Source organism: Paroedura picta, chromosome 17 (assembly GCF_049243985.1).
Source record: "Paroedura picta isolate Pp20150507F chromosome 17, Ppicta_v3.0, whole genome shotgun sequence".
Taxonomy (NCBI): domain Eukaryota; kingdom Metazoa; phylum Chordata; class Lepidosauria; order Squamata; family Gekkonidae; genus Paroedura; species Paroedura picta.
The window spans coordinates 11,447,169-11,474,474 of record NC_135385.1 but is presented as its reverse complement, the minus strand read 5'-3'; the positions used below and the strand labels follow the sequence as shown (position 1 = coordinate 11,474,474).

The window sequence follows — 27,306 nt, the reverse complement described above, 5'->3', positions numbered from 1 at the left end:
GACAGTTTGGTGTAGTGGTTAGGAGTGCGGACTTCTAATCTGGCATGCCAGGTTCGATTCTGCACTCCCCCACATGCATCCAGGTGGGTGACCTTGGGCTCGCCACGGCACTGATAGAGCTGATCTGACTGAGCAGGAATATCAAGGCTCTCCCAGCCTTGCCCACCTCACAGGGTGTCTGTTGTGGGGAGAGAAAAGGGAAAGAGATTGTAAGCCGCTTTGAGACTCCTTCAGGTAGAGAAAAGCGGCATATAAGAACTAACTCTTCTTCTTCTTCTTCAGTAATCTCAGGGCTCTCTCAGCCTCACCCACCCCACAGGGTGTTTGTTGTGGGGAGAGGAAGGGAAGGTGAATGTAAGCCGCTTTGAGCCTCCTTCGGGTAGGGAAAAGTGGCATAGAAGAACCAACTCTTCTTCTTCTTCTTCTACAACTGGCTTTGCTTATGATATTTTAGCTATTGAGGATATCTTCCTGCATGCTGGTCGAAGATAATTTCTTCAACAAAATCAAGTTGCAGGGGGACGAGAGGCTCCTTTCCCCCTTTAGAACTGGGGAAGCGGGATAAGGATCTCACGGGAAAATTCCCTCCAGGTAGGATCGGAAGATAGAATTCAGCCAAAGGTGAGACTCTCTAAAGCCATCTTTCAGAGTTATTTACCTAACAGGCTGGCGGAAGAAGGGATTCCCTGACACCTGCTCCCCTGTGGTCCCAAGGGCATCAATATTTGTAGGTCTCCCAATCTCCAACCATGACGTCATCTTGATGTCCTTCCTAGAGATCATCCTTCATTCATTCTCCATTCTTTATCATTCTTCTAAACGACCTCCTCTGCTTGTCTGCTTTTGGCCATCTTATGGGAACCTTCGCCTGTTTCTCTAAGTGATCCTAAGCAGAGCTTCTAAACCTGTGGGATTAAAACAAAGAGACTTCAGGTCTCTGGCCTAAGATGAAGATGCTTACGTGCGCCTCTATGTTTATCCAGGATATCTAATTGGGTGTGTTCTGTTTGTCGTGTCTCCCCTACCACCGGCACCATGATGTCTTCTGATATGTCTAGAGCTGGCTGTTACGTTTATTGAGCACAACAAAAATGGAGTCCAATAGCACCTTTAAGGCCAACAAAGATTTATTCAAGGTGGGAGCTATCGAGTGCATGCACAGAGTGCATCTTTGTTGGTCTTAATGGTGCTATTCTTTGTTGGTCTTAATGGTCTTAATGGTGCTATTGGACTCTATTTTTGTTGTGCTGCTTTTTGTTGTGCTGCTTCAGTCCAACATGGCAACCCACCTTAATCTATGTTTATTGAGGTTTGCCTTTCTCTCTGGGACACAAGCTGCATCACATAGCAAGGCGGTAGGATTTGACTTGTAGAAATTGAAAAAACCACTCATACGGATCGGGTGTTTTTTAACTGGAAAAATTGATGGTGTTGAAAACATTCTAGAGAAAAACAACACCAGAGTGTGCTAAAAGATGCACAGTATGATGCTTTGGCCTGCTTGGGTTATGGCAGCAAGATCTTTCACAAGCATGAAACCAAGGACAGCTGTCCGTACACTAGAACTGTGACAGAGACACCATAAGCATGGTGAGCATGGATCTCATAAGTGTCAGGAAACATTGTGAAACACCTGCGCAAAATTTGTTTTGGCACCCCCGTTGGGCCAGGGCGCATAGACGTGTATGTGTCAGATTCGCATGCTGTGTGCGTGCCACCATAGCAGGTTCGCAGTATGGCAACTGAGAATAATCTTGATTAACAGGAGCTGACTGACGGGATGCTTCCGGGCAGGCAAAAACAATACCGGTTGCTGTGTTAATCCATGAAGGGGAAGAGAGAGTCCAATAGCAACTGGAGTAAAGCATCATTTTTACAAGCTTGGAAAGCCACAAAGTAGCGTAGATAATTTCAGGTCCCCCAGAACTTATTTTTGGACCGTATGTTAAGGGATTGGGGAGAAGTTGTGGGATGAAAACTGTAGAATTTTCTCTCGTGAAAGACTCCCTTGTGGTTGTCTCCCACCAGTAGGTGAAGAATTTTGGTTTCATCTGTGATCCATTCATTCTGCCTTGTGTTTTAATTATTGTTCTTTTCTTTGTGTATTTTATTTTGGGTTCTGTGTGTGTGTCCAATTTGGCTTTAATCATGTGTTTTTGTCTGGTTTTGTTTTAACGTTTTTGTAGAATGTGTTTTTCTCTCTCACTGGTCCTAAAATGGAACAGAAGCCATCTTAATTAGGTTGGGTCAGATCCAGATTTATTTATAATACGGCCCCAAGCCTGTTAGGAACACAGTTGAACTCCCAGAACATTCAAATCATTACAGCTCATTACAATCATCTTAACTCAGGAATCCAAAATAGTATTGAACACACCCATTTAAAAATTCTTTCGCGTTACCAATATTTAAACTAATTTCCCGCACAAACATATGTTCGTAAGCTTTGGCACGATACTTGGCTACCTGTTTAGAGATGTCATCATTTTCTCCTATAAGGAGCACCTTGATTTTCCCAGTTAGGCGGAGTTCATAATCATGTGGGAATGATTTTCGTTGCCATAGTGAGAAGATTTCCCTTGATCTATGTTCAGGCCTCCCCAAGAGAGAGAATTGCATTTGTTAGTTAATTTTGGCTCTATCTCATTGACATTCTTGATCTCCCTAAGACCAGTCACCAAGGCAATCTTTCCTTGCTTGGTGCAAAGCTACACCGTAGTTTGAGTTCGAGTTCAGTTTATTGCATGTAGCCAATGGCCGCTGTAGGCCTTACAGTAAGCAATTTTGCATAGAAGCCTATCTGGCCTTTACTCTTCGGACACAAAGTACCGGAGTCTAAATCAATTAAATTTAATTGTCTGGGCGTGTTGTGTTTGCTTTCCCCCAGTGCCCGATGACCTTTCAGCAGAGGAGAGAGAAGAGCTGTTGAATATTCGCCGCAGAAAAAAGGAATTGATCGATGATATCGAGGTAATGACTTTTGGGGTTATTGATCATTCAAGCAGGTTGCTGCTGTGAAATCAGCTCTGTCTGCAGAACAAATTTAGAGGCCAGCAGCACCTTTAAGACCAACAAAGTTGTATTCAAGGTATGAGCTTTTGTGTGCACACACACCCTTCTTCAGATACAGTATTCTTCAGATACAGAGGAGAGCGACGAAGAGGATCTGGGGCCAAGGGACCAAGCCCTATGAGGATAGGTTGAGGGACTTGGGAATGTTCAGCCTGGAGAAAAGGAGGTTGAGAGGGGACATGAGAGCCCTCTTTAAGTATTTGAAAGGTTGTCACTTGGAGGAGGGCAGGATGCTGTTTCTGCTGGCTGTGGAGGAGAGGACACGCAGTAATGGGTTTAAATTACAAGTACAACGATGTAGGCTAGATATCAGGAAAAGATTTTTCACAGTCAGAGTAGTTCAGCAGTGGAATAGGCTGCCTAAGGAGGTGGTGAGCTCCCCCTCACTGGCAGTCTTCAAGCAAAGGTTGGAGACACACTTTCCTTGGATGCTTTAGGATGCTTAGGGTTAATCCTGCGTAGAGCAGGGGGTTGGACTAGATGGCCTGTATGGCCCCTTCCAACTCTATGATTCTATGATTCTAATATTCAAAATCTGTTCTGCTGCTTCAGCCCCACATGGTTAACCACTTGAAGCAGATCTCTGTGTCTTATGTGATACCTGTATAGTACAACCTGAAGATAACCCCTTGCAGTAATTGCTTTTGGGATGTGATTATGTTCCTGTAGCACAATGCTGTTACAAGGAGCCACATCAGATGGAAGTGTTTGATTGCTAAACACTAAAAGAAGCCGGGGCGTGTGTGTGGGTGGGACAGGGACGGCTGCCCGAACTAAAACTTTGATTCTTCTCTTCCTTCTGGCAGAGGTTAAAATTTGAAATAGCCGAGGTGATGACCGAAATCGATAACTTGACGAGCGTAGAGGAATGGTAAGTTGACTTTAGCCATGGATACATCTTTGGGGGAAAGTGGAGTCCTGTTTGTTCTAGTTTTTGAACACCTGGTGAGAAAATTAGCCCCACAGTTGCTGCGGGGACCCCGACCTGACGTAAAAATCTCAGGTTTTGCAGCCGATGTATTGTCAGCAAGGGATAAATCTGTAGTTCGATCCAGTAAGCTGGTTATTCAGTGACAGAAGGTTTGGCGTGAAGCACAGTGACCGGTGATGTCATATGGCAGGTTAGGCCAAACTGTGGCTTTCCAGATGACTGTGGACTACAATTCCCATGAGCGCCTGCCAGCAGGGCCTCATGGGAATTGTAGTCCATGGACATCCGGAGAGCCACCGTTTGGCCAGACCGGCAGTATGGTGTCACAGCTAAGCTGGGATAGATCCTAGCAGCATAACAGAATGGGAGGTGGGGGCTGCATTAATTTGTCCCATGCCTGTCCAGAATGTCTCGTTCCAGCGTCTGTGAAGAGAGACCATTGTCCCATTGTACATCACAGGGTGTTAAACTTTGAAACTCTGTTATAAAACAGGCTGCTAGAAGTGTTATGCCTGAAAACAGGCGAAGACTGGGAAAAGGATTCAGCAGGCTGCCTGAGCTGGGCCGTAGCCCTGGTGCCGTTTCTTTGGGCTACACCTTAGTTGGGGCCTTGGGCTGGTATCAGAACAGCCCTGAATTCTTATTCTGCCAGCCACAGCAGCTCAAAGGATTGCGCAGTCAAATTGGCACGGATTGAAATAATCCCGTTAAACTGGTTTGCGGCTTAGAGGCGCAAACTGTATCCTCTTTAGCTGTCCCCGCTCTGAGGGATATAATTGCGGCGGGTTTAAAATGCCATTTAGAATGGCCTCAAAGTCAAATGGGCGTTGGGTCGTTATCCCCGCAGAGAGCTGTCCTCATCTCTTGCGTGTCCTCATCTCTTGCGTAAGCCACAATGTGTAAATTGCATTTGCCGTGAAAAGATTTTTACAAATTTAACCTGACGTTTCTGTGTTCCTGTTTTTTCTCCTCCCCAACCGAACCAAAAACAGCAAAACTACACAGAGGAACAAGCAGGTAGCTATGGGAAGAAAGAGGTTCAACATGGATCCAAAGAAGGTAGGCTGTTTAGTGTTCTTAGGCCTAAACTTCTTTCTGAAGTCCAATGTTTTGGGGCAGGGTGGCCAAACTGTGGCTCTCCAGATGTCCGTGGACTAAAATTCCCAGGAGCCCCTGTGAGTGTGTGCTGGCAGGGGCTCATGGGAATTGTAATCCATGGGCACAGTTTGGGCACCCCGCCATAGGCTATGGATGTCTAGAAGCTATCTTATGCAGCATTCCAACCATGGTGCCTTACGGCCTGCATGTATTACAAAGGCTTATATCCAAAACTGTGCTCACGATACGCCGAATCACAGAATCCTAGAGTTGGAAGGGGCCATAGAGGCCATCTAGTCCAACCCTCTGCTCAACACAGGATCAGCCCTAAGCATCCTAAAGCATCCAAGAAAAGTGTGTATCCAACCTTTGCTTGAAGACACGTATGCTGTAAACTGACCACAGCCCTGACTAATCTGTAACTTCGTGCAAAATTACAGTAGGATAACTCCCAAATATTCGCCTTGCAGAAGTTCTGCCCTGAGCCGGTATGGAAGGCCGGTATAGAAATAAAATAAAATAATTTCATTCCTGCTTTTTCCACTTAATTGATTAAGCAGCAAAGTGGATCCCCGTGACCAGTTAGCCAGCACACAATGGTACATTTTTTGTGTGTATTTTTGTTCTTAAGGAGACAGGAAGAATACGCAACAGCAGCCTTTAGCGTTTGTGTGGGACATTAGGAGGGTGGTTTTTCTTGGGTGTGGTGGGTTTTTGATTCTGTGTATGTCCTGTTGCGTGTCATGAGAAGGGCATAGCCGAAAGAAAGAAGGAAGGAAGGAAGGAAGGAAGGAAGGAAGGAAGGAAGGAAGGAAGGAAGGAAGGAAGGAAGGAAGGAAGGAAGGAAGGAAGGAAGGAAGGAAGGAAGGAAGAAAGAAAGAAAGAAAGAAAGAAAGAAAGAAAGAAAGAAAGAAAGAAAGAAAGAAAGAAAGAAAGAAAGAAAGAAAGAAAGAAAGAAAGAAAGAAAGAAAGAAGCTGGTCAGAACAGTTTTATCAGTGCCGTGGCGAGCCCAAGGTCACCCAGCTGGCTGCATGTGGGGGAGAGCAGAATCGAACCTGGCATGCCAGATTAGAAGTCCGCACTCCTAACCACGACACCAATCTGGTTGGTGACCGCTGCTTACTTTGCTTGTGACTCTCTGTCTGTCTGTCTGTCTGTCTCTCCTCATTGCACCTGAAACACAGTATGTTGGAGCATTCTGCTTGCCCAGGAAAAAAACATTCTCCCTCTTTTCTAGATGTCTTTTAACTATATGATCTTTCTTTCTATACTGAAATCTTAAATGCATCCTCTCTCAAGTACTTCTTTTTCCCCTGGTTTCCAAGAAAGGCAACTGCTTTCTGTACGGCGCCTGGGTTTCCAGAAAGCCGGCTTCCACCAGACTGAAGCCCTTTCAGAAGCACAAAGACAACAGAACCCAGACTTTTAAAAGGGGATTTCAGCTTGGAACTAATTCTGTAGCCCCAAGGGTGGCATGGATGGAAATTTGGCAGGAGGCATCACTGCCTTTTGGAATGAAAAGCACGCGGCAGGCAGAGGTCCTGGTTGTCGCCATTTGTGCTCCAGCTGGACATTCAGCAAAAGGTTTTTTTTTGGGGGGGGGTATGGCGAAGCTATTTTGAGTGAAGGAGAAGGCAGCTTCCTAGCCTAAAAATAGCTCCCTAGACTGATAAACTGGCAGAATTTACCCTGCTCGAATTAAGCAGCAGTCACTGACCAGGTTCACTAAACTCTTTGTTCTTGAAATAAGCGATGCCAGCAGCTTGATTCTTAGAGAAACTTACCATTTCGAAAACAGCAAATAAATACTCTCAGGCGTGCCCACAAGGTGAAATCCCCAAAATGCACTCCATCCAAAAAGCATAAAAACATCCAGATCTGTTTCCTAATGGCATCTGAAGCACAGAGGCTGTCCTGGAGTTGGACACACCTCAAAGTTGTCATTATTGTTTTGCCCAACAATATCCCATTCCAGGCAAGGCAGATTGGAGGGGACGGGTTTGTTCGGTCACGGTGGGGGTGGAGAATGGCATCAAATCACAACCGATTTACGGCGACCTTGTAGGGCATGGGTGGCCACACTGTGGCCCTCCAGATGTCCGTGGACTACAATTCCCATGAGCCCCTGTGAGTCCGTGCTGGGAATTGTAGTCCATGGACATCTGGAGGGCCACAGTTTGCCCTCCCCTGTTCTAGATCTTTGTGCCAGGGCAACAGTGATTAATTGGGGCTTTCAAAATTTAATATGCATTAATTGTATTGGTTTTGTTGAGCTTTAGACAATGCAGACCACCCCGAGATGGTATGCCCCTAAATAAATCCCTAAGTAAATAAATGTTTTGCATTAGGATGGCCAGAGACAGATGTTCGGGATGAGGCGAACTACTAAATCCCTTTCCTCCTCCCCAGGGAATCCAGTTCCTCCTAGAAAATGACCTCTTGCAGAACACGCCTGAAGACATTGCACAGTTCCTTTATAAAGGGGAAGGCCTGAATAAAACGGTCATTGGCGATTATCTCGGCGAAAGGTAAGCCGCGAACAGTCCAGGTGCATTCCTACGAAAGAGGAGCCTTGGCGTTCTTCAAATTTTCCCTTTTTTAGCCGTTTCTTACCCTCGCTTGGCTACGTCTCTCAACGCCGCACAGGAGACCCTCAGGGTATCCGAAACCTTCTTCCAAGCTAAATGTGTTGCCGACATGTCACCCAATCGTTTCCCTAATCAGTCTGCACTTTGAGGAATGTGTGCGTGTGGGGCCGATCTTTATGCTGGAATAAATAGCATGTCCACAGGCCTCCAGTTTGCACAAAGAGCTACACTCTGTAGACAGCCTATGGGAAGTGGGTATCAAAGCCCCACAGTGGTCAATTAGGCCTCGTTGGCGATCATGGAAACCCAAGTCAGTCAGCAGCGCAGCTCGGAGGGGAGGGGTGGCGTTGGCGCACAGAGCTTTGGTGATGGCCAAACATTCTTCAGGCTTCAAGGAACCCCAGAAGTGGTGCGATTGGTTGGGAAGCAGAGCTGTGGACATGCCTACTAGGGGGCCCTCCCCTTCTGACCCCCTTCAAGCCCATCACTGGCCATTTTGGGGGGGGGGAACAGGTCAACATGACTATATATGCCCATAAAGGTAAAGGTAAAGGTATCCCCTGTGCAAGCACCGGGTCATGTCTGAGCCTTGGGGTGACGCCCTCCAGCGTTTTCATGGCAGACTCAATACGGGGTGGTTTGCCAGTGCCTTCCCCAGTCATGACCGTTTACCCCCCAGCAAGCAAGCTGGGTCCTCATTTTACCGACCTCGGAAGGAGGGAAGGCCGAGTCCACCTTGAGCCGGCTGCTGGGATCAAACTCCCAGCCTCATGGGCAGAGCTTTCAGGCGCCACAAGAGGCTCTATATATGCTCATATCACCCAATAAATGTGGCCAGCTGAAATCCCTTCCCAGGCTCCTGGAAGCCTGAAAAATTATTTCACGGGTTCTTCCACAGTCAAAAGCTTGAAAAAGGCTGCTTTACACAAGCATATTTCGTTTATTTGAAATGTTTTGCCCCTGCTCTTCTGTGAGTCGGCGAGCACCAAAGGAGACTTTTCTTTCCTAGGTAGCAGTTCTGTCTTGAGGAACATGAAAGTGGGGTATTGCAGCACAAGATCTATGGGGGGGGGGGTTGTATGTGAATCAGCGGAGGGAGGAGTTGGCTTAAAAATAAGTTGTACAGCGTCTTTCGCTCTTCTTCCCTTGCTGGAGGAAACGTCCTACATTACGCGTATGTAATTAGGTGGGATCAATGTTTGTGTTCAGGCAGTGCAAAACCTAGGAAGTCTTCGGAATTAGATTTTGGTTAATCACATCTGTTATTAACGCTGAGTCTGGAGAATAGAGCTTCCTGGTCTTTGGAGGCAGCTGGTGGCATAATTATTAGGTATTAGCCAGGGCACTGGTTGGCCTGATAATAGTCATTTGTATTTATTGAATGCTGCCCTCTCTCTGCCACCCAGGCTTGGCAATAAATAGACGAGGCAGGCCCTGGGGCGAGGGGGCGGCTTTAGCAAGGGATTAACGAGGGCATAAAAGCCAGTCCAGGTTTCAACGTGATACTTAAAAATGCAGCTGTGGCAGGTGTACAGCTTCGGTTGGTCCCTCGGTGATTTATCGAGGGCCTTTTTGTCCCATTCCTTCTGGGCTTCCTAATTCTCAGGCCGTTTGGGGATCTTCCCCTCGCCCCACACCAAACGCACACCTGCAAACAGGACGAAATAGGGACCAGATGCCTTGTTGCGACATCGTCCCTCTCCCTGGTGTGGGGGGCACTGCGGGTTGTCTTGTGGTCCTGAAGTGACAGAAATAAAAGCCGCAATTTGTACAGGAGCCAGCTTGGTCTAGGGCAGGGGCTCTCAAGCATCCTAATGCTGCGACCCTTTAATACAGTTCCTCATGTGGTGGGGACCCCAACCATAAAATTATGCAAGGGTTCTTTCGCAGAAATTAAAACCAAAACTGACCAATGGTGTGAAGATCCATGGTTCATGATTGTACATAAATTGTTTTTCCCCGGGGTTTCTCAGTTCGGTTCTGCCTCTTGCCCCACCGTGCCGATCTCGCTCTTTTCCGCTGCTCCAGACCGACGAATGCTCTATCGCGATCTACCCCGCAAGGCTGTTGTTTGGATGGCGCCCCCCTGGCCAAGCTGCTAGCGACCCCTGTGAAAGGGTTGTTCAACCCCCAAAGGGGTCCTGACCCCCAGGTTGAGAACCACTGGCTAAGAGTGACGGCTTCCAATCTAATTTTTGAGAACAAAAACGGGGGATTGTCCTTCTCTATCTCCTTGTTTCTTTTTGGCAAGCTCTTCCGCAGCAGTCCTACAAAACCAATTTGCTTGCATCCTATCTAATTAGCGGGTTCCCCCTCCAACGTATTAATTAAAATACTTGGAAAGGTTTGTTATGTTCCCTTGGCGAGCGACAAAGGGCAAAACCCTCGCCGTAGATACCTGCCTACGGATTGGAAACGGACCTGCAACATTTTTGTTGCATGAGGAGTTTAAAACACACCCGAAGGAGCACAGCGATTTACGCCTTATAGTGTGGAAGTTCGTGTTGTAGCCGGGCCAGGATAATTATTTCTTTTGCGTTTCCTCTTTGAGAAATTCCAACGTGTATAGATGATCCAATACGTTTTGGGACGGGCGAATCAAATGTGTAACTCTTGGTCAAATGTTCAAATGGTCAGTTTTCGTCTGTGCAGCTTCTGGTTTTCGATTTTGTGATGCCGTGCTTCTGTCGGCGTCCCAAGATGCCCAGTCGTGACTGAAGGAAAGGCAAGCTTCTAGCCCTCATGACCGCCTTTCCCAACTTTTTTACCTTTGAGAAACCCCTGAAACATTCTTCAAGCTTGAAGAAACCCCAGAAGTGGTACAATCGTCCCGAATGTGGTTGAGAAGCAGAGCTGTGGACACGCCCACCTGGAGCCCCTCCCCTCTCTACCCCTCCAGGCCCATAATTGGACATTTTGGGAAGGGAGGGGCCGATCAACATGACCATATATGTTCATATCACCCGATGAATGTTTAACACATTTAATAATATATATATTTCAAATTGATTTTGATAGTGTTCTATGTGAGCGTTCAAAAATGTTTTATGTAAACCGGCCAGAGCCACAGGGAAGGGAATTAATGAACTTCCATCCATTCCTGAAACCCTTCCAGGGCTGTCAAGAATTCCATGAAACCCTGGCTGAGAAAGCTTGGTTAGATCTGTCTGCTGGAACTCCAAGCTCATCCGTACATTTTCATGCCTGCCATTTTGAGATCTGTCTGGGCTCAGGTTTTCCTGAGTTGCCTTTGGGAACGAAACAAGCATACGCATGCAAATCAATTGCATCACCGTTCCCCTTCCTACGAGTAATTAAAATCAAATCATTTCATCTTTGACCTCGGTTCATATTTGGTGTAGCGTTTGCCACCTTAGAAGGCTGGCCTTGTGCCTATATGGGTCAGTTTCAGTTGGAATACCACGCAGGACAGAAGGTTCTTGGGTAGCCGCAGGTATCTGCTTGCAGCCTGGTCCCCAGCATATCCTGCTCGGAGGGAAGGCCAGATCCTAAAGTAGCTGGAATAATTGACACATACCTTGTGGGAACAGGATGTGTTTAGCTACCTCCCTTTGGAGTCTGGCCCCTGCAAGCAAGCCTTGATGTGCTTCCCTAGTTAGAGAATGGCTTAGTGAGTCACTCTGTAGCTTCCGGCACTTCTAGATGTCCCGGCATGTTGTCACCTAGATCAACCTGGTGGTGGTATGAAGCATTGTCAAGTTGCAGCCAATTTAGGATGATCTGGTCCGGTTCGGTTCCTGGTCCGGTTCGGTTCCAACTTAGGGTGTCCTGGTCCGGTTCGGTTCCTGGTCCGGTTCGGTTCCAACTTAGGGTGTCCTGGTCCGGTTTCAACTTAGGGTAACCTGGTCTGGTTCGGTTCCAACTTAGGGTGTCATGGTCCGGTTCGGTTCCTGGTTCGGTTCGGTTCCAACTTAGGGTGTCCTGGTCCGGTTTCAACTTAGGGTAACCTGGTCTGGTTCGGTTCCAACTTAGGGTGACCTGGTCGGGTGACCTGGTCCAGTTCCAACTTAGAGTGACCTGGTCCGGTTTCCAAGGTAAGAGATGTTAAGAACATTCTGCCAAATGGGATCGGAGGCCTGCCTGACCTCCAACTGTTCTGTAGGGCTTGTGAGACAGAGGCTAGGAGTAATCTCAGAAACCACTGGCCCCTCTGCTCAACCCCGCCAGGCTGCAAACCTGCTCCATAGTTCTGAGCATTCCCCCCTCACACACACTGCAGTGAAGAAAGCACAATGCCCGGTTTTAAAATTTTAACGCAATATTTTATTATTTTAATATGCACAATTTTAATGTATAATGGAAACAATGTTACCTGTTAGTCTCTCTGAGATTTATACAGGGATTTATTATATGAATTTGAGATCTGCCCAGGGTTTGTGGAGGCAGGGCGGAATACACACCCCTAAACAAACAAGGAAACAAACAAACAAAACCTTATTTTTCTAGCTCACCAGCTAAGGGCGGGTAAAGAACATAACAAAAACAACAATTAATCTAAAAGCACAACAATCTTAACTTCTCCCAACTGATATGCCAGGCAAGGGGGTTTTAGCATCTTTCTGTCCTCCCAGAATTTTTCGGTGGTTATCTGTTCCAATTAATATTTCTGGTAAGGGCTTGGAGGAGGAGCTGGTCTCATGGCTTAAGTGCCACTCAACACTTAACACCCACTCAGGGCAGCTGTCCCGCCCCTGAGTGCTTCCTCCTCCAACTGGCTTGCCTGTCTGTCCAGCGGCCAGCCAATCGACATCCGTCCCCCACCCTTGACCACCCCTCCTCCGTCCACTTTCCTCCGAGGCTCGGAGGCTGCAGATCCCTGTCGCGTGAGAGCTCCCCCTGCCGGTGAGTTCCCTAACAGCTGCCTGCAGCCTTTCCAGGTCCCGGGTGGAGGGAGAGGCCATCCACAGAGTTCTCCCAACCTCCCCCCCCCTCCAATCTAGTGCCCATTGTATTCCTGAATGCAGCAGGCTTTGTACCTAATTTTAAATAAATAAAAATATACTGACCAGGGCCAACCCTGCGTAGCTTCTGAGATCTGGAGACAGAGCCAGCCTGGGCCATCCAGGGCCAGATTAGGGTGAGAATGCAGTGCTGGGTTAACAACCAGCCTCCACCTCGCCTTTTCCATCCTGCCTTTTTGGTGTTTCTTGAGCTCCTGGTTCTGGTTGATCGGCTGGACGTGGATGAGCTGCTCTGCAAATGAGACACAGGGTGGTGGGATTGACTCATGGAATGGGACTGGATGAGAGAAGAGAATCAGAATGAGACACTGGTGTTTCTGTTCCCCCCCCCCCTCTTCTGCAGGGATGACTTTAATATTAAAGTACTTCAGGCTTTTGTTGAACTCCATGAGTTTGCTGATCTCAATCTCGTACAAGCCTTAAGGTAAGCGTACTTCCCTTCTTTTAGAAAGCACATTTTCTTTAGACTTTTGCCATTGCGCCCGGCAGAAGCCACAGAGACATTAGGTTGGGGGCTCCCCAGCCTTGCTGAGTCTGCACCTGCTTGTGGAATTTAGGGGGAGGAGACTGAGCGGAAGCTCCACAGATCGCAAGGTGGCTGCCGTGTGTGCAGGGTCAGTCTCAAGATATTGGGAAGCTCCGCCCTGAGCCATCCTCAGCTGCACCCTCTCCCCAATTTAAAGATGGTCGTAGTGTTTGTGTCTCCTCTGCTTCCCCTCCTCTCCAGCAATGTGTAGCTCACAAGGAAAACGCTGGATGGGTTGTAAGAGCACAATTGTAGGGAGAGACCCAAAATATCTGTATGAATTGACTGAGTCTGTGAACTTAGGCAGGTTGCGAGCTGGGTGGGCAGAAGGCATTGTGTCAGTGCTTGGCTCTTGTGGCCTTTCTTCCATGCCCAGGGAAATGCCCATCACCACAGGACTCTGTTTTTTTTTTTGGGTGGGCATCATCTGGGCAGGGAATTGGGGTCACTGCGGGTGGGCAGGTAGTTGTGAGTGTCCTGCATAGGGCGGGGGGTTGGACTAGATGACCCTGGAGGGTCCCTTCCAACTCTAGAATATTCTATGAGTCTTTGCAAAATTGCCGTTCCCACGGATCTCTGACACGCACACTCGGTGTATTATCTGTGGCAGACAGTTCCTGTGGAGTTTCCGGCTTCCGGGAGAGGCGCAAAAGATCGACCGGATGATGGAAGCGTTTGCGTCACGCTACTGCCTTTGTAACCCTGGAGTCTTTCAGTCGACAGGTTAGTGGCCATGGCTTCCCTACCCCAGGCGTTTTCTTTACCCGTATCGTGATAGTTACAGGGGTAGTCAAACTGCGGCCCTCCAGATGTCCGTGGACTACAATTCCCACGAGCCCCCTGCCAGCATTTGCAGGTGATATGAAAAAAACGGCAGCAGTTCCGAAGTGCGGTTTGTAAAAACCGTAATCCGGAATGCATCCGGTTGCATCCTGGATCACCAGGAGAGCATGGGTCCAGATGTCAGAATGGGCGTTCAGAGGTCAAAAGGACGGCTCTAGAGGGCAGCGTCTTCCTCTCTCTTTTTGCCGAACGGCTGTGGGGAAGGGACTTCTCCTTACCCTGCCGGTTTTCCGCGGTGCGATGCCGTATTAATGATTCCGCTTTGGATGTTGTGTGCGTCCCCCAGATACGTGCTATGTGCTCTCTTTCGCCATCATCATGTTGAACACGAGTCTACACAACCACAACGTCAGAGACAAGCCGACGGTGGAGCGGTTCATCTCGATGAACCGCGGCATCAACGAGGGCGGGGACCTCCCCGAAGAGCTGCTGCGGGTAAGCTGCTTGGAACAAGTCCTTCAGTTGTGGCCCCCGGCTCTGTGGGAACCAGCCCAGCGGTCAAGTGGCAGCGGATGGTCACAGAGGAAGAGGGATCGGGCCCTCTCCGTAAACAGGGAGCCTCTCCTTCCTTGAGCAGAGAGAGAGCTGATCTTTCCTAAATTGCACTCCCAAGAGCAGGGAGCCTGTGATGGTCAGCCGCTGCCACTCATGACCCTTAAAGCCCTTCCTGGCCTAGAAGATGCAGGTCAAAAAGACTGTCTCTTCTACAGGGCTGTTGGGGTTGAAACCGGGGAAGGGGGCCTGGGGGGGGGGAGAGGGACTATAATGCTGCAGATTCGACCCTCCAGAGCTGCTGTTTTCCCCAGGGGAACTGAATTCGGTAGGCTGGAGATTAGTTGTACCTCCAGGAGATCTCCAGCCACCCCCTGGAGCGGGAGGGGGCAAAATTGCAGCTTTCCAGTTGTCTGTGGACTGCAATTCACATGCCAGCAGGAGCTCATGGGAATTGTAGTCCACGGACATCTGGAGAGACACAATTCGGCCACCCCTGAATTAGGGTGGGAATGTTCTCTCGCGGCCTCTCAGCTTTTGGGTAGTAAAATTCTTGGATTGGGGGTCCACTGAGGAAGCCGTCACAAATGAAACGCCGGCTTTACGGGTTCCTCCTTGGCGTTTGGAATCTCCAGCGGCACTCCTACAGTCACACACCGTTGGCGTACTACAGTGTTGTGTTTGAGCTTTTAAAGCATGGGATAAAACTTTTTCCCGCGGGGTAGCCACACTGCGGCTCTCCAGATGTCCATGGACTACAATTTCCATGAGCCCCTGCCAGCTGGCAGGGGCTCATGGGGATTGTAGTCCATGGGCATCTGGAGAGCCACAGTGTGGCCACCCCTCCCTTCACCAGCAGAAAAGAGCCCAAACCACCGTGATCCACCATGATTTGGCTGCTGGTTTCCCAGTTCTGGGCTGAGATCCCCCACGACGATCTAGCAGAACACCATCTCTGTAAACCCGGCTGTGCAAGTTCTTCCTCAGCAAAGAATCGACGCTCGCCCGTTTCCCTTCACGACACTCACCCTCCTTCCTCGTCTAGGACCAATTGACCGTGGCTCGCGGGTGTGCAGATGTTGCTTCACTCTCTCCTCCGCCCCCTTCTGTTTTCTTTCAGAACCTGTACGAAAGCATTAAGAACGAGCCCTTTAAAATCCCGGAGGACGACGGGAACGATTTAACCCACACGTTTTTTAACCCCGACCGAGAGGGCTGGCTGCTGAAGCTAGGTCAGTGAGCGAAGGGACCCTGTTTGGATTCTTTTGCACTTTCCCAGGCCCTGTTTTGCATTTGGGTGCTGCCGTGGAGATGGAACAGGGAAGTCAGCCACTATTAATGTCCCTTCCAAAAGGTCCCTTCAAAACTGTTCCCAATCAGGATTCTTTTCTCCTTATTGCCTCCCGAGCCAGCAGCGCTGGGTGGTGTTTGATTCTGGGGTGGGAACCTGGGAGGGGAGGGGTTCCTGCCCCCACCTACGTAGGTTTGCCAGATAAAACAGCTCTGTTTGTTCGAAACCCTTCCCAAGAACACTGTAATATTAGCTTTGCACACGCACAAAACAAAACGAGCAATTCTTCTGCCTCTTTCGCCAAAGAGCAAGATTCGAGTCTAGCGGCACCTTAAGCACTGAGAAGGTTTCCAGGATCTAAGCTTCTGACTTCCAGAAGTTCATACCTCCTAGAAATCTTTGACTCCTTCAGGGAGCTCTGACTCAGAAACTCAAGCCCTGGAAGTCTTCGTGGTCTTTAAGCTGCCACGGGATTCGAACCTGGCTCTTCTCCCACGTGGCTACCCACCCTGAAACTTCCCCTCCCTAAGGTTATTCCTGTATGTCTTTTATTCTCCCCCACCCCCACTTGTGTATTTCTGTTTTGGCTTGATTTTTTGGCTATGATTTTTGAAACAAGTGTTTTTTTTCAAATGTGCCTTCTTGTTTTCCTTACGGCCTTTGACCTCTCACCTTTCTGTTCTGTGACTGGCTGTCTCTGCTTATTCTGCATTAGGAGGTATGTACCGGATGGCTTTTCTAGCCTCTCTCTTGTTCTGTTGCCTGTTTGTCCCCCCCCCCACGCATTCTTTCCCCCTTTCCTCCTCCCGTTTCCTTTTTTAAAAGTTTCGGCCTCGGTGGGATCACTGTGTTTGACACTTAATATCACTAACTTCAAGAGAAGCCGGCGGGATTCTGCCAGGCCCCTACGTCTGCGTGCTTGTACACTGACTTGAAATGCGTTACGGCTTACCATCTACCACTGCAGGCTTTTACTACACAGGTAGACGGTGAGGGATGAGTGTGGGGGCTCTTGTTTGCTACACACCAGTGTCCTTTGATGTCCATGTTTCTGGTTGAAAATACTGCACCTTCTTTCCTATTTGTATTGCCCCTCCCAGTCGAATGACTTCAACAGGATTCTACTGCATAGCGAGTCTCCCTGCCTTGATTATCTCTGCATCACGCCAGTCTCTTCCAGTAGGAAAAAAACCCAAAACTGGTAGGATTTAATCTAGGCTGGCATGTGTTAGGTTAGCAATTAGACCATCTGAAACACACGTGTCTAGTGAAAATGCAGAGTCCCGTTGGAAGAGGGACTCCAGAAAGCTCTCGCAGCAAAACACCGACAATGGTTCTGAATTCTCGACTCAGAGTGCTGCTTCCTCTGATATGCCTCTTAAAATTGTATGCTGCTTTGGAGGTTTTTATCGAAAAGCCGGGCGTACGTTTTGAAAGACCAGAAGTGTCTTGCCTGGGTGCTGCCCTTTCTGACCAAAGGGGAAGAGTTCCTGGGGAAGAATTCCTGTGCGTACTTTGCGGGTGAAGGTGGGAGTGCTGCCTGAGCCACTTTGGGGTCTCCAGTTTTGCCGCAGGGAGTGTGGTTGGCCGAGGGGCCCTGTGTCGTAGCAGGGGAAAGCACAAGCCCCAGACTTTGAGCCTTTCCGTCCAAGTGAGCCAGGTGCGCAGGCGGTGGGAGAGATCAGCTTCCGCACATGAGCCTGCCTGTTGGGCCGGTCAAAAAGCCCATTTGCAAAAATTCTGGAGTTTTTTGGAAAGTGGCAGCGTTTCAGCCGATGGCCTTCCTGCCCCGACCCATGCTTTCCTGCCCCCCCAGCCCTTCTTTGGGCTGAACCGAGGCTGCTTTCCCAGCTGGCCACTGCAGGGACTGGTTTTGATGGCTTGGACAGAAGGCAGCGGCCAGCCTCAGAACCAGGAAGCTGCAAGACTTGAGAATCAGCCCAGCGGTGCGATTATGCTTGGGAAGAAGTCTCTGGTTTTGTAGCAGCCTCAGACGTCTGGGTTTATCTGGGGTTGCTTTTGCAGGAAGATTAGTTCCAGGCTGAGTGAGGATGCGGCAGTGGAAATCAACCCCCCCCCCCCCGTTTTCTTGCCCACCCAATAGACATTGCAGCTGGCCGGCGATCTCCGCAGGCAAACAGATCTGGTTCTTCCATGGCAGGATGAGATTTCTTTCCCAGCGCCTGCTGGCCGTCGTTCAGCTAAACAGTCTGGGCACCGAGACTCTGGTTGTAAATAGCTGAGGTCTGGCTTCGATTAGCTCCTCTTCTGTTCGGGAGGTAAACACGCTTGTTGGAGGATCTGCGATGTTTGTTTGCTTGTTTGCTTTCTCCAAGGTTTGCTGAAGCCGGACTGGTTGGCAGCAAGCCGTCTAAATTAGGGCGCGAGAAGGCAGAGTCACATCTGTTTCTTGTCCTGGCAGGAGTCAGGATTGATTCCGAAGTCTCCTTTTCACATAATTCAGGGCAGGGGTGGCCAAACTGCCGCTCTCCGGATGTCCATGGATTACAATTCCTATGCCAGCAGGGGCTCATGGGAATTGTAGTCCACGGACTTCCGGAGAGACACAGTTTGGCCACCCCTGAATTGGGGTTGTTCCATGCCTCACACCAGCGTCCATCAGGAATCTGAAGGACCATTTGTGAAGGGCGTGCTTTTCATCTCCCGATAATTCCAAATCGTGCTTTAGAAGTTTGTTTTAAAAAAGCGTATTGCACCCTCTTTTAACTACCTTAAACAATCCAGTGTGGATTTTCAAAAAATGCCCTACTAGTAAGAAAATGCTCTCCCCCCCCCAAACGTCAGCTCTTGCTTGGGCAGAATAGAGACCTATAATTATAGAAGTAAACATTCGTTTCTACCTGACTTGCCACATCCCCCCTGCACTGCAGCCCTTGCTATGCCTTTGAGCACCTCTCTTTAGCTTTATTGTCCTGTTTTGCGACTCCTGGCTGGAATCTGGCACTCCACTGCCCTGCACGTGGTTTATTCTTTTGGGTTCCCAACTCCTGCCCAGGGGTTTCTGTGACTCAGACTCAGAAAGCCTTTATTGGCGTACACGAAGTTTCTGCGTATTTAGACGCCAGGTTTTGAATCTGCTTTTTCAGTCTGTGTCGGAAACCTTCTCTGCTGACAGCCTTTCTAACGCAACCAGCAACCCACATCTGTTCATTGCCTCTTTCTCTCTCTCCCCCTCTCTCTCGTTTAAAGCCCTTTGTCCCCATACCCCAGGCCAGGGGTAGTCAAACTGCGGCCCTCCAGATGTCCATGGACTACAATTCCCAGGAGCCCCCTGCCAGCGAATGCTGGCAGGGGGCTCCTGGGAATTGTAGTCCATGGACATCTGGAGGGCCGCAGTTTGACTACCCCTGCCCCAGGCCTTCTTCCTTTTAATGCTCTAATCACTACAGAGTGAACCTTGATATCTCTGACTGTCCAGAATTAGTAACTTTTGTAAGACTTTTTTTTTTTTAATAATGCATGTGTCTTGTTTCTGACCAGGCCTAAGAAAAGGCATTTTGCTTAGGCCCCACACAGCTGCCTGTGACCTCCTGTGAGTCCGATGCTTGCCTTTTTAATTGGATGGCCTAAAAGCAAAGGCTGCTCTTCCTCGGCTGTAGCTTTCCTTTGTGCCGTGCTGTCGTGTTTCATGGGCTTCGTCTGCTTTTGGTGGTTTCCAGGTTACACAGGTTCTGCAGGTTGCGATATTTGGCTTGTGTTGCTTGTCACTCCGTGTCGGATAAAAAGGTAGGCGTAAGTCCGTTTTGGCGCTTCTCAAGGCAGTTCCCTACGCAGCAAGATGCTCCTTGTTGTAGAAGGGGGAATGGTCTTTCCGCTCCTTTGGGGCAGAGTATAAGGAAGGCCGAGCGTCAAAGAATTGAGGCTTTTGAACTCTGGTGCTGGAGAAGACTCTTGCGAGTCCCTCGGACTGCAAGGCGAACAAACCGGTCAGTCCTGGAGGAGATCAACCCTGACTGCTCTTTAGAAGGCCAGATCCTGAAGATGAAACTCAAATACTTTGGCCCCCTCAGGAGAAGGAAGGACTCCCTGGAGAAGAGCCTGATGCTGGGAGCGATGGAGGGCAAAAGAAGAAGGGGACGACAGAGAATTTGGTGGCTGGATGGAGTCACTGAAGCAGTCGGTGCAAACTTAAATGGACTCTGGGGAAGGGTAGAGGACAGGAAGGCCTGGGGGATCATTGTCCATGGGGCCGCAGTGGGTCAGAGACAACTTCGCACCTAACAACAACACAAGGAGTATAAAAGCCAGCTGGCTAAAATGGTCTTCCCCTAGGCCAAAAGTGGCCAAGCTGTGACTCTCCAGATGTCCATGGACTACAATTCCCATGAGCCCCTGCCAGCGCGCTGGCAGGGGCTCATGGGAATTGTAGTCCATGGACATCTGGAGAGTCACAGCTTGGCCACCCCCACCCTACACAGCAGCATCAGGTCGGTGGGTGAGCGTTCCCAGCAAACGTTGAGAACATAAGGTCCTTCTGCTTCTCGTCTCCGAGGACAAAACGCAGAGCCCACTTGGCTCCGTGGGTTTTCCTGGGGGAGCTAGACGAGGAGCCAACTGCGGGGAAACTCCCAGATTAATTACACCACAGCGGGGAACCTGAAGCCAAACCCGCTTTCTCGTGGAGCTAGCGATGACGATGACGCAGCTCATCCCGTCCGCACAGCCGTTTGCCCTGCCTGGTCTCGGATGCCTGAGCGCGGCTTCCCTCTACAAACGCCCCCTTGCATTTCCTCTTTCTCCCTCCACTTGGCCGAGTAGCAAAGGCTGGAATGTTCTCGTGATTTTCTCTCTCTCCAAGACTGGAACCCAGCTCGGCTTGCCGGCATCACATGACTCCAGCTGCACCCCTGTTTTTTTTAATTCATTTAGAGCCGTGTTGGAAATAAAGTCATATTTTATTGGCTTACCTCTTGGATCAACCGGTGCCTATTCCTGCCTCTGTCATTCAGTTCCTCGTATCACGGGCTCACCCAGATTCTGGAGTTTCTCTCTCTGGATTACCTTCAGGCAAGGGAGGCATTTCCCTTTGGCACGGCCAAACGTCTTTCCTTTGAGTGTGATCCACATCCCGGTAGTGGAGGGATTTTGCTTGCATGGTTGCGATGTTCCTGAGACCCTTCCTCACATCATTCTGGTTTGTCCTTCCTTTACCGCTCAGCGTAGCTTGATTCAGTTAAGATCTCAGAATAATAGAGTTGGAAGGGACCTCCTGGATTATGCAGGACATGCACAACCCCGTCGCTCATCCCCTGTCACCTGCCACCCCCTTGAACCTTCACAGAATCAGCCTCTCCGTCAGATGGCTCTCCAGCCTCTGTAAAAACCTCCAAAGATGGAGAACCCACCACCTCCTGAGGAAGCCTGTTCCACTGAGGAACCGCTCTAACTGTCAGGAACTTCTTCCGGAGGTTTAGACGGAATTTAGGATCATAGAGTTGGAAGGGACCTCCTGGGTCATCTAGTCCAACCCCCCTGCACTGTGCAGGACACTCACAACCCCATTGCTCCTCCACTGTCACCTGCCACCCCCTTGAACCTTCACGGAATCAGATCAAATGGTAGCGAGGAACTACAAATTCTCAAAGGAGAAGGATTTTGCTCTGCTGGCCGAAGTTGCCGATTGTCCTCTGTTCCACACGAAGATTTCATACTCTCTTCCTGTTAAAATCATCAATCATGACTTGAAGTTCCTCTGTACGGTTCTTTGAGTTGTGTTTCCCTGGACGCATTTGAGTTGTTTTTCACGCCCTGAAAGGTAATCTGCATCCTGTAGCTTTCAAGATGCTCCTTAAAACATGGTGAAGGCGGTCAAAAAGCTCTCTTGACAGCGGGGAAGAGCTGGCAGGGATCTGGAAACCAGGCCCTGGCTGGAGCAGCAGCGTGATTCGTTTAGGGTGATTAATCCTTGGGCCGGCCGGGCTCTCTAACGAGAGTTTGACGTTGGCAGCAGTGTTGGGTAACAAGATCAGCTATGCGAAGAGCGACCGTCTAATTCAATTAAGGAACTGGGAAACGGGCAGTGCTCAGGTGGAGACGGCCTAGCCGTGGAGACAGCAGGGCCTCCTTATTGACATTATCAGGAGCTGTAGTCGTAATTTGATTTTTTTTTTCCAGTAGCTCACAACAGCGCTTGGATACGGAATAGGCTCTTTGCTGGTAACGAGCATGAGAAATGCCTCTTGGGGGGCCGGGGGAGCCATTCCCTGTGTAGCGTTTAGGCAGTGTTTGGACCGTGCGGTCAAGGCATGGAAGATGGTCAAGAAGGCTTCATAGCAGTGTGTGGGGTGGGGCCTCCGGATCCAAGGATTGTGGCCAAACTGTGGCTCTCCGGATGTCCACGGACCACAATTCCCATGAGCCCCTGCTGCCAGCAGGGGCTCATGGGAATTGTAGTTCGTGGACATCCGGAGAGCCAGCAGGGGCTTGTGGGAATTGTAGTTCGTGGACATCCGGAGAGCCAGCAGGGGCTTGTGGGAATTGTAGTTCGTGGACATCCGGAGAGCCAGCAGGGGCTTGTGGGAATTGTAGCTCGTGGACATCTGGAGAGCCAGCAGGGGCTTGTGGGAATTGTAGTTCGAGGACATCCGGAGAGCCATAGTTTGGCCACCGACTAACCAGAGCTGACCCTACGTAGCTCCCAAGTTCTGATGAGGTTGAATTATGTGTGGCTACGTGTGTGAACAGGCGCTCTGAGCATCTCTCTTGCTTGCGCAGTGTCAAAACGGCAGGTGGAGAACCACTGCAATAAGCTAATCTACACATTACCCGGCATGCCCCACAGCTGATTGCCGTTTGGCAGAAGTTCTGAACCGAGCACGGATGGCTACGTGAATGGAGATTAGCAGGCCAGTCGGTGGAAACCTGTTCCGTTGCCTGCTGGGCATCGGCTGCAAACTGGTGGTGCTGAAAAGGCGTTTTGAGAGCCACTGGAAACATCCGGTTCAAAAATAGCCTGATGAGGTTTCCTCTTAGCGCCTCGCTGGCAGTCTGCCCACATCAAGCCTCTTGCAGCCTGAGAACTTTCCTGGGTTCATTTGTCTCACAAGACGCCCGGGGGAGTGCTGGGGAATACACTCTTTGATCAGGCCCGTCAATCTGGGCTTCCAAGAATTAGTCAGAGATAAGCCATTCTTCTGTTTTTCACCCAGTACGGTTGAGGATTAGGTTGCTTCGCTCCTTGGACTTTTGAGCCATTGAAGAAGAAAATTTGGTTCTTATATGCTGCTTTTTCTCTATCCAAAGGAGTCTCGAAGTGGCTTCCAGTCGCCTTCCCTTTCCTCTCCCCACAACAGATACCCTGTGAGGTGGGTGAGGCTGAGAGAGCCCTGAGATTACTGAAGACGGAGAAGAGTTGGTTCTTTTATGCCGCTTTTCTCTACCCGAAGGAGGCTCAAAGCGGCTTCCCTTTGCCTTCCCTTTCCTCTCCCCACAACAGACCCCCTGTGAGGGAGGGAGGCTGAGAGAGCCCTGAGATTACCGAAGAAGAAGAAGAGTTGGTTCTTATAGGCCACTTTTCTCTACCCGAAGGACTCTCAAAGTCTTATATGCCACTTTTCTCTACCCAAAGAACTCTCAAAGCAGCCCTGATATTTCTGCTCGGTCAGAACAGCTTTATCAGTGCTGTGGCGAGCCCAAGGTCACCCAAGCTGGCTGCATGTGGGGGAGTGGGGAACCTGGCTCTCCAGATTAGAAGTCTGCACTCCTAACCACGACACCAAGCTGGCTCTCCAGATTAGAGGAGATTGAGAAGGAGCCTGCATCTGGCATGGTGTAGTGGTCGAAGAGTGGCAGACTCAAAACTGGAGAACTGGGTTGGATTCGCCACTCCTTGACACGCAGCCAGCTGGGTGACCTTTGGCCAGTCCCAGTTCTCTTAGGGCTGTTCTTGCAGAGCAGCTCTCCCGGCCCCATATACCTCGCAGGGCGACTCTTGTGGGGTGAGGAAGGGAGAGGTGCTTGCAAACCGCTTTGGGGCTCCTTCTGGGAGTGAAAAGTGGGGTATAAAAGCACCGACTCTTCTTCTTCTGAACCGCTGCAAGGGTCACATTGCGACTTTGCTTGTGGAAAACGAAGCTGGCCTCACCAGGAAAACGGGCTGGGTGATGGAATGTGAAAAGCCATCCCTCATTTCTCATCCGGAGAGATCTACTCTGTTAGCAGTTTTGATGTCAGCGCCGCCGTGTGCAGGCCTGTGTCTCAGGACAAGCACACAGCTAGCACCGTGTACCTGGTACACTGGGAATCGTTCCCTCTTTCCGAAAATTGGGAAGGGCACTAGATAACAAGCAGTGGAATTATTTCTGCATGGCACCCTGCATGTTTGAGGCCCAAGGTCAGGCAGAATCCCAGGGCTCAGCTCCCTCATGTTGAGGTTCACGTGGAACAAAGAAGGGATCGCTGGCGTGGTGGTGTGGCTAGAGCGGCTGGGACTTGGGAGAAGCAGGTTCAAATCCCCGCTTGAGCTTGGAAGCTCTCTGGGCAACCTCACGCCCGCCACGTGCGTTCAACCAAGCCTACCTTGCAGAGTTGTTGTTGTGAGGATGAAAGAGAGTAGAGAACGATGTCAACTACCCTAAAGGTGGGGTATAAATTTAGTAAATTAGTAAATTAATCAGCCTTCCTCAACTTTTTTACCCTTGAGAAACCCCTGAAACATTTTTCAGGCTTTGAGAAATTCCAGAAGTGGTGCGATCATGGACAATATCGTTGGGAAGCAGAGCTGTGTACATCAGGGGTAGTCAACCTGTGGTCCTCCAGATGTTCATGGACCACAATTCCCATGAGCCCTTGACAGCAAACACTGGCAGGGGCTCATGGGAATTGTAGTCCATGGATATCTGGAGGACCACAGGTTGACTACCCCTGGTGTACATGACCACCTGGGCCTCCTCTCCTTTCTATCCCCTCCAGGACCATCATTGGCCATTTTGGGCGAGGTGGGTGGGTCGACATGACTATATATGGTCATATCACCCAATAAATGGCTAACAATTTCATAAAACATTATAAAAAATTAACGAATTCCCACCCGTTTGGGAAACGCTTCCAGGGCCATCAAGAAACCCCAGGGTTCTATGAACCCCTGGTTGAGAAAGCCTGAAATAGATGCCTAACCTTTCGGATGAATCTCTGAACAAGATTTTGGTCTCCGGAGTTAGGAAAGTGTTCTGTCGACGACCCGGCTCTGCATGGGTCACGAACCGCGAAACGGGCCCAGCGCATCCATGGTCTTGTGGGAAGAAGGCAGGGTTCTGGCATAGCCGTGTCGGAGAGGGGCAGACAACTTCTTGTCCGATGCCGTTGGGGTTGAAGGGTATCCGGTGTCTTTGCTTGTGACGTAGACCGGGGATCAGAAACGGTTTCCCTGTGGCCCCCAAACTCATCGATCCTTGGCTCCCCTGTCCATCTCCATCTTCCAGGGGGCCTAACCATCTAACGTCGTAACCCGGTAACCGAACCACCCTCTCTTCTTTGTTGGTCTGCAGCAGGGGACTCGGATTGCTGAGCTGGCGTGAACTTGGGGCTGGTTTGTGTCTTGCAGGGGGAAGAGTAAAGACATGGAAAAGGAGATGGTTCATCCTGACAGATAACTGCCTGTATTATTTCGAATACACAACAGTGAGTGTAATTTTTTTGGGGGGGGTTCAAAAAATTGTAAATCACAACGTCACTTCCAAGTCAACCTAACTCTAGGCTGTTTACTCAACGGTGTTTTCCCTTGACTCTTTAGGACAAAGAACCCAGAGGAATTATCCCGTTGGAAAACCTCAGCATAAGAGACGTTGAAGACCCAAGGAAACCGGTAAGCCGCTTGGTTTCTTTCTTGAGAATTATTCTGCCAGGGATTTGTATTTCTGGATGCTCAACTGAAATAGTCAGGATTCCCATAGGAGCATCTCCTTGCTTCCCTTGAGCTGCATGAGCCAGGCTCACCAGACCTTCTCAGATCTCACAAGCTAAGCGGGGTCAGCTCTGGTTGGAACGTAGATGGGAGACCACCAAGGAAGCCCACCCAGGGTTGCTGGGCAGAGGCAGGCAATAGCAAACCACCTTTGAACATCTCTTGTCTTCACCTGGTTGGCGCAGACTGGCCCAACCTCATCAGATCTTGGAAGCTAAGTAGGGTCAGCCCTTGGATGGGAGGACCCCAAGAAAACCCAGGGTTGCTTTGCAGAGGCAATCATTGGTAAACTACCTCTGAACATCTCTTGCCCTGACCTGGATGGTGTAGGCTGGCCCAATCTTGTCAGATCTTGGAAGCTAAGCAGGGTCAGCGTTGGTTAGAACGTGGATGGGAGACCACCAAGGAAGCCCGCCCAGGGATGCTCTGCAGAGGCAGGCAATTGTAAACTCCATTGCTTGTCTGGAAATCTTGGATGGCCCAGGCTAGGCCAGTCTCCTCAGATCTCCAAAGCTAAGCAGGGTAAGCCCTGGTAAGTCCTTGAACGGGAGACCACCAAGGAAGTCCAGGTTGCTCAGCAGAGACCGGTGATCACTTGCTGATCACTTGCCTTGAAAGCCTTACAGGGTTTCTGTAAGTCCACATCTTCTACCACCAGCATGCCCTCTGCTTAAGAAAATCCCTTTTTTTCCTAAAAGAATTTGAAACAAACAGAGGCTGATCATTGTGTTTAAGAGAACTTTTGTGGACCTAGTCCACGAGGAAAGCAAGGATCGCTGCTTAAGTGTTTTCCTAGGAACTGTGCCCCTAATATGTTCTCAGCAACAAAGCCTTCATTTAGCCTTGGAGTTAAGCCACTCATTAAAAAAAGAAAAAGACCTGTTATTTCTAACAGGGGAGGAAAATGACAAGTATTCGGTATGACGTCCCCAGCCATTAAATATTTCCCAGCAGTCTAAATGGGACAAAGGAAAACACCCTGAAGATCAGCACATATTCTCTTTGCTCATGGCCCTGAAGTGCTTCATGCAGCATTATGGCGAAGGTGGCGATGTCCAGGTAGCCCAAAGTCCTCTGCCCTGACCTTATTCCCGGCTGAGCTTAGGCGGTAGATTGTGAGGGGGCCAGGGAGGGGGGGAGATGATTACATAATTTCCGCATCAGCCCTGTGGAAACCACAGGTGAGAAAACCCTCACAGTGCTTCACAAGAGCCTGAGTGGCTGGAAACAAATTGGCATCATCTGTTTCCAGCCAGTTGGACTCTTGTGTAGCATTGGGTGGGTTTCCTCCCCTGTGGTTCCCGTGGGACTGAGGCGTTACCGACTCTTCCTCATCTGGTTCTGTGTCTTCCTTCCCAGAACTGCTTTGAGCTCTACAACCCCAGCCACAAGGGCCAAGTCATTAAGGCCTGCAAGACGGAGGCGGACGGCAGGGTGGTCGAAGGCAACCACGTGGTTTACAGGATCTCTGCTCCCACCCCTGAAGAGAAAGAGGAGTGGACCAAGTCCATCAAGTGAGTGGAAACACAGCTTTGGGCAGAGTGGGTCAGTCTAGTCTCC

At 49.7% G+C, this 27,306-nt stretch overlaps 1 protein-coding gene across 2 annotated transcripts in view; it reads left to right on the top strand.

The window, feature by feature from the left end:
• Positions 1 to 27,306, top strand: part of CYTH3 (cytohesin 3) — a 60,165-nt gene that overhangs the window by 29,274 nt on the left and 3,585 nt on the right. The window contains exons 2-12 of one of the 2 annotated variants that reach the window (XM_077317002.1): positions 2,888 to 2,970; positions 3,879 to 3,943; positions 4,996 to 5,062; positions 7,512 to 7,630; positions 13,016 to 13,096; positions 13,809 to 13,921; positions 14,328 to 14,476; positions 15,654 to 15,765; positions 25,387 to 25,463; positions 25,576 to 25,647; positions 27,106 to 27,260. In XM_077317002.1, the coding sequence (XP_077173117.1) occupies positions 2,888 to 2,970; positions 3,879 to 3,943; positions 4,996 to 5,062; positions 7,512 to 7,630; positions 13,016 to 13,096; positions 13,809 to 13,921; positions 14,328 to 14,476; positions 15,654 to 15,765; positions 25,387 to 25,463; positions 25,576 to 25,647; positions 27,106 to 27,260 (1,093 nt within the window). Of the gene's footprint in view, positions 1 to 2,887; positions 2,971 to 3,878; positions 3,944 to 4,995; positions 5,063 to 7,511; positions 7,631 to 13,015; positions 13,097 to 13,808; positions 13,922 to 14,327; positions 14,477 to 15,653; positions 15,767 to 25,384; positions 25,464 to 25,575; positions 25,648 to 27,105; positions 27,261 to 27,306 lie in introns of both variants that reach the window. The other variant, XM_077317004.1, reaches the window with a different exon arrangement.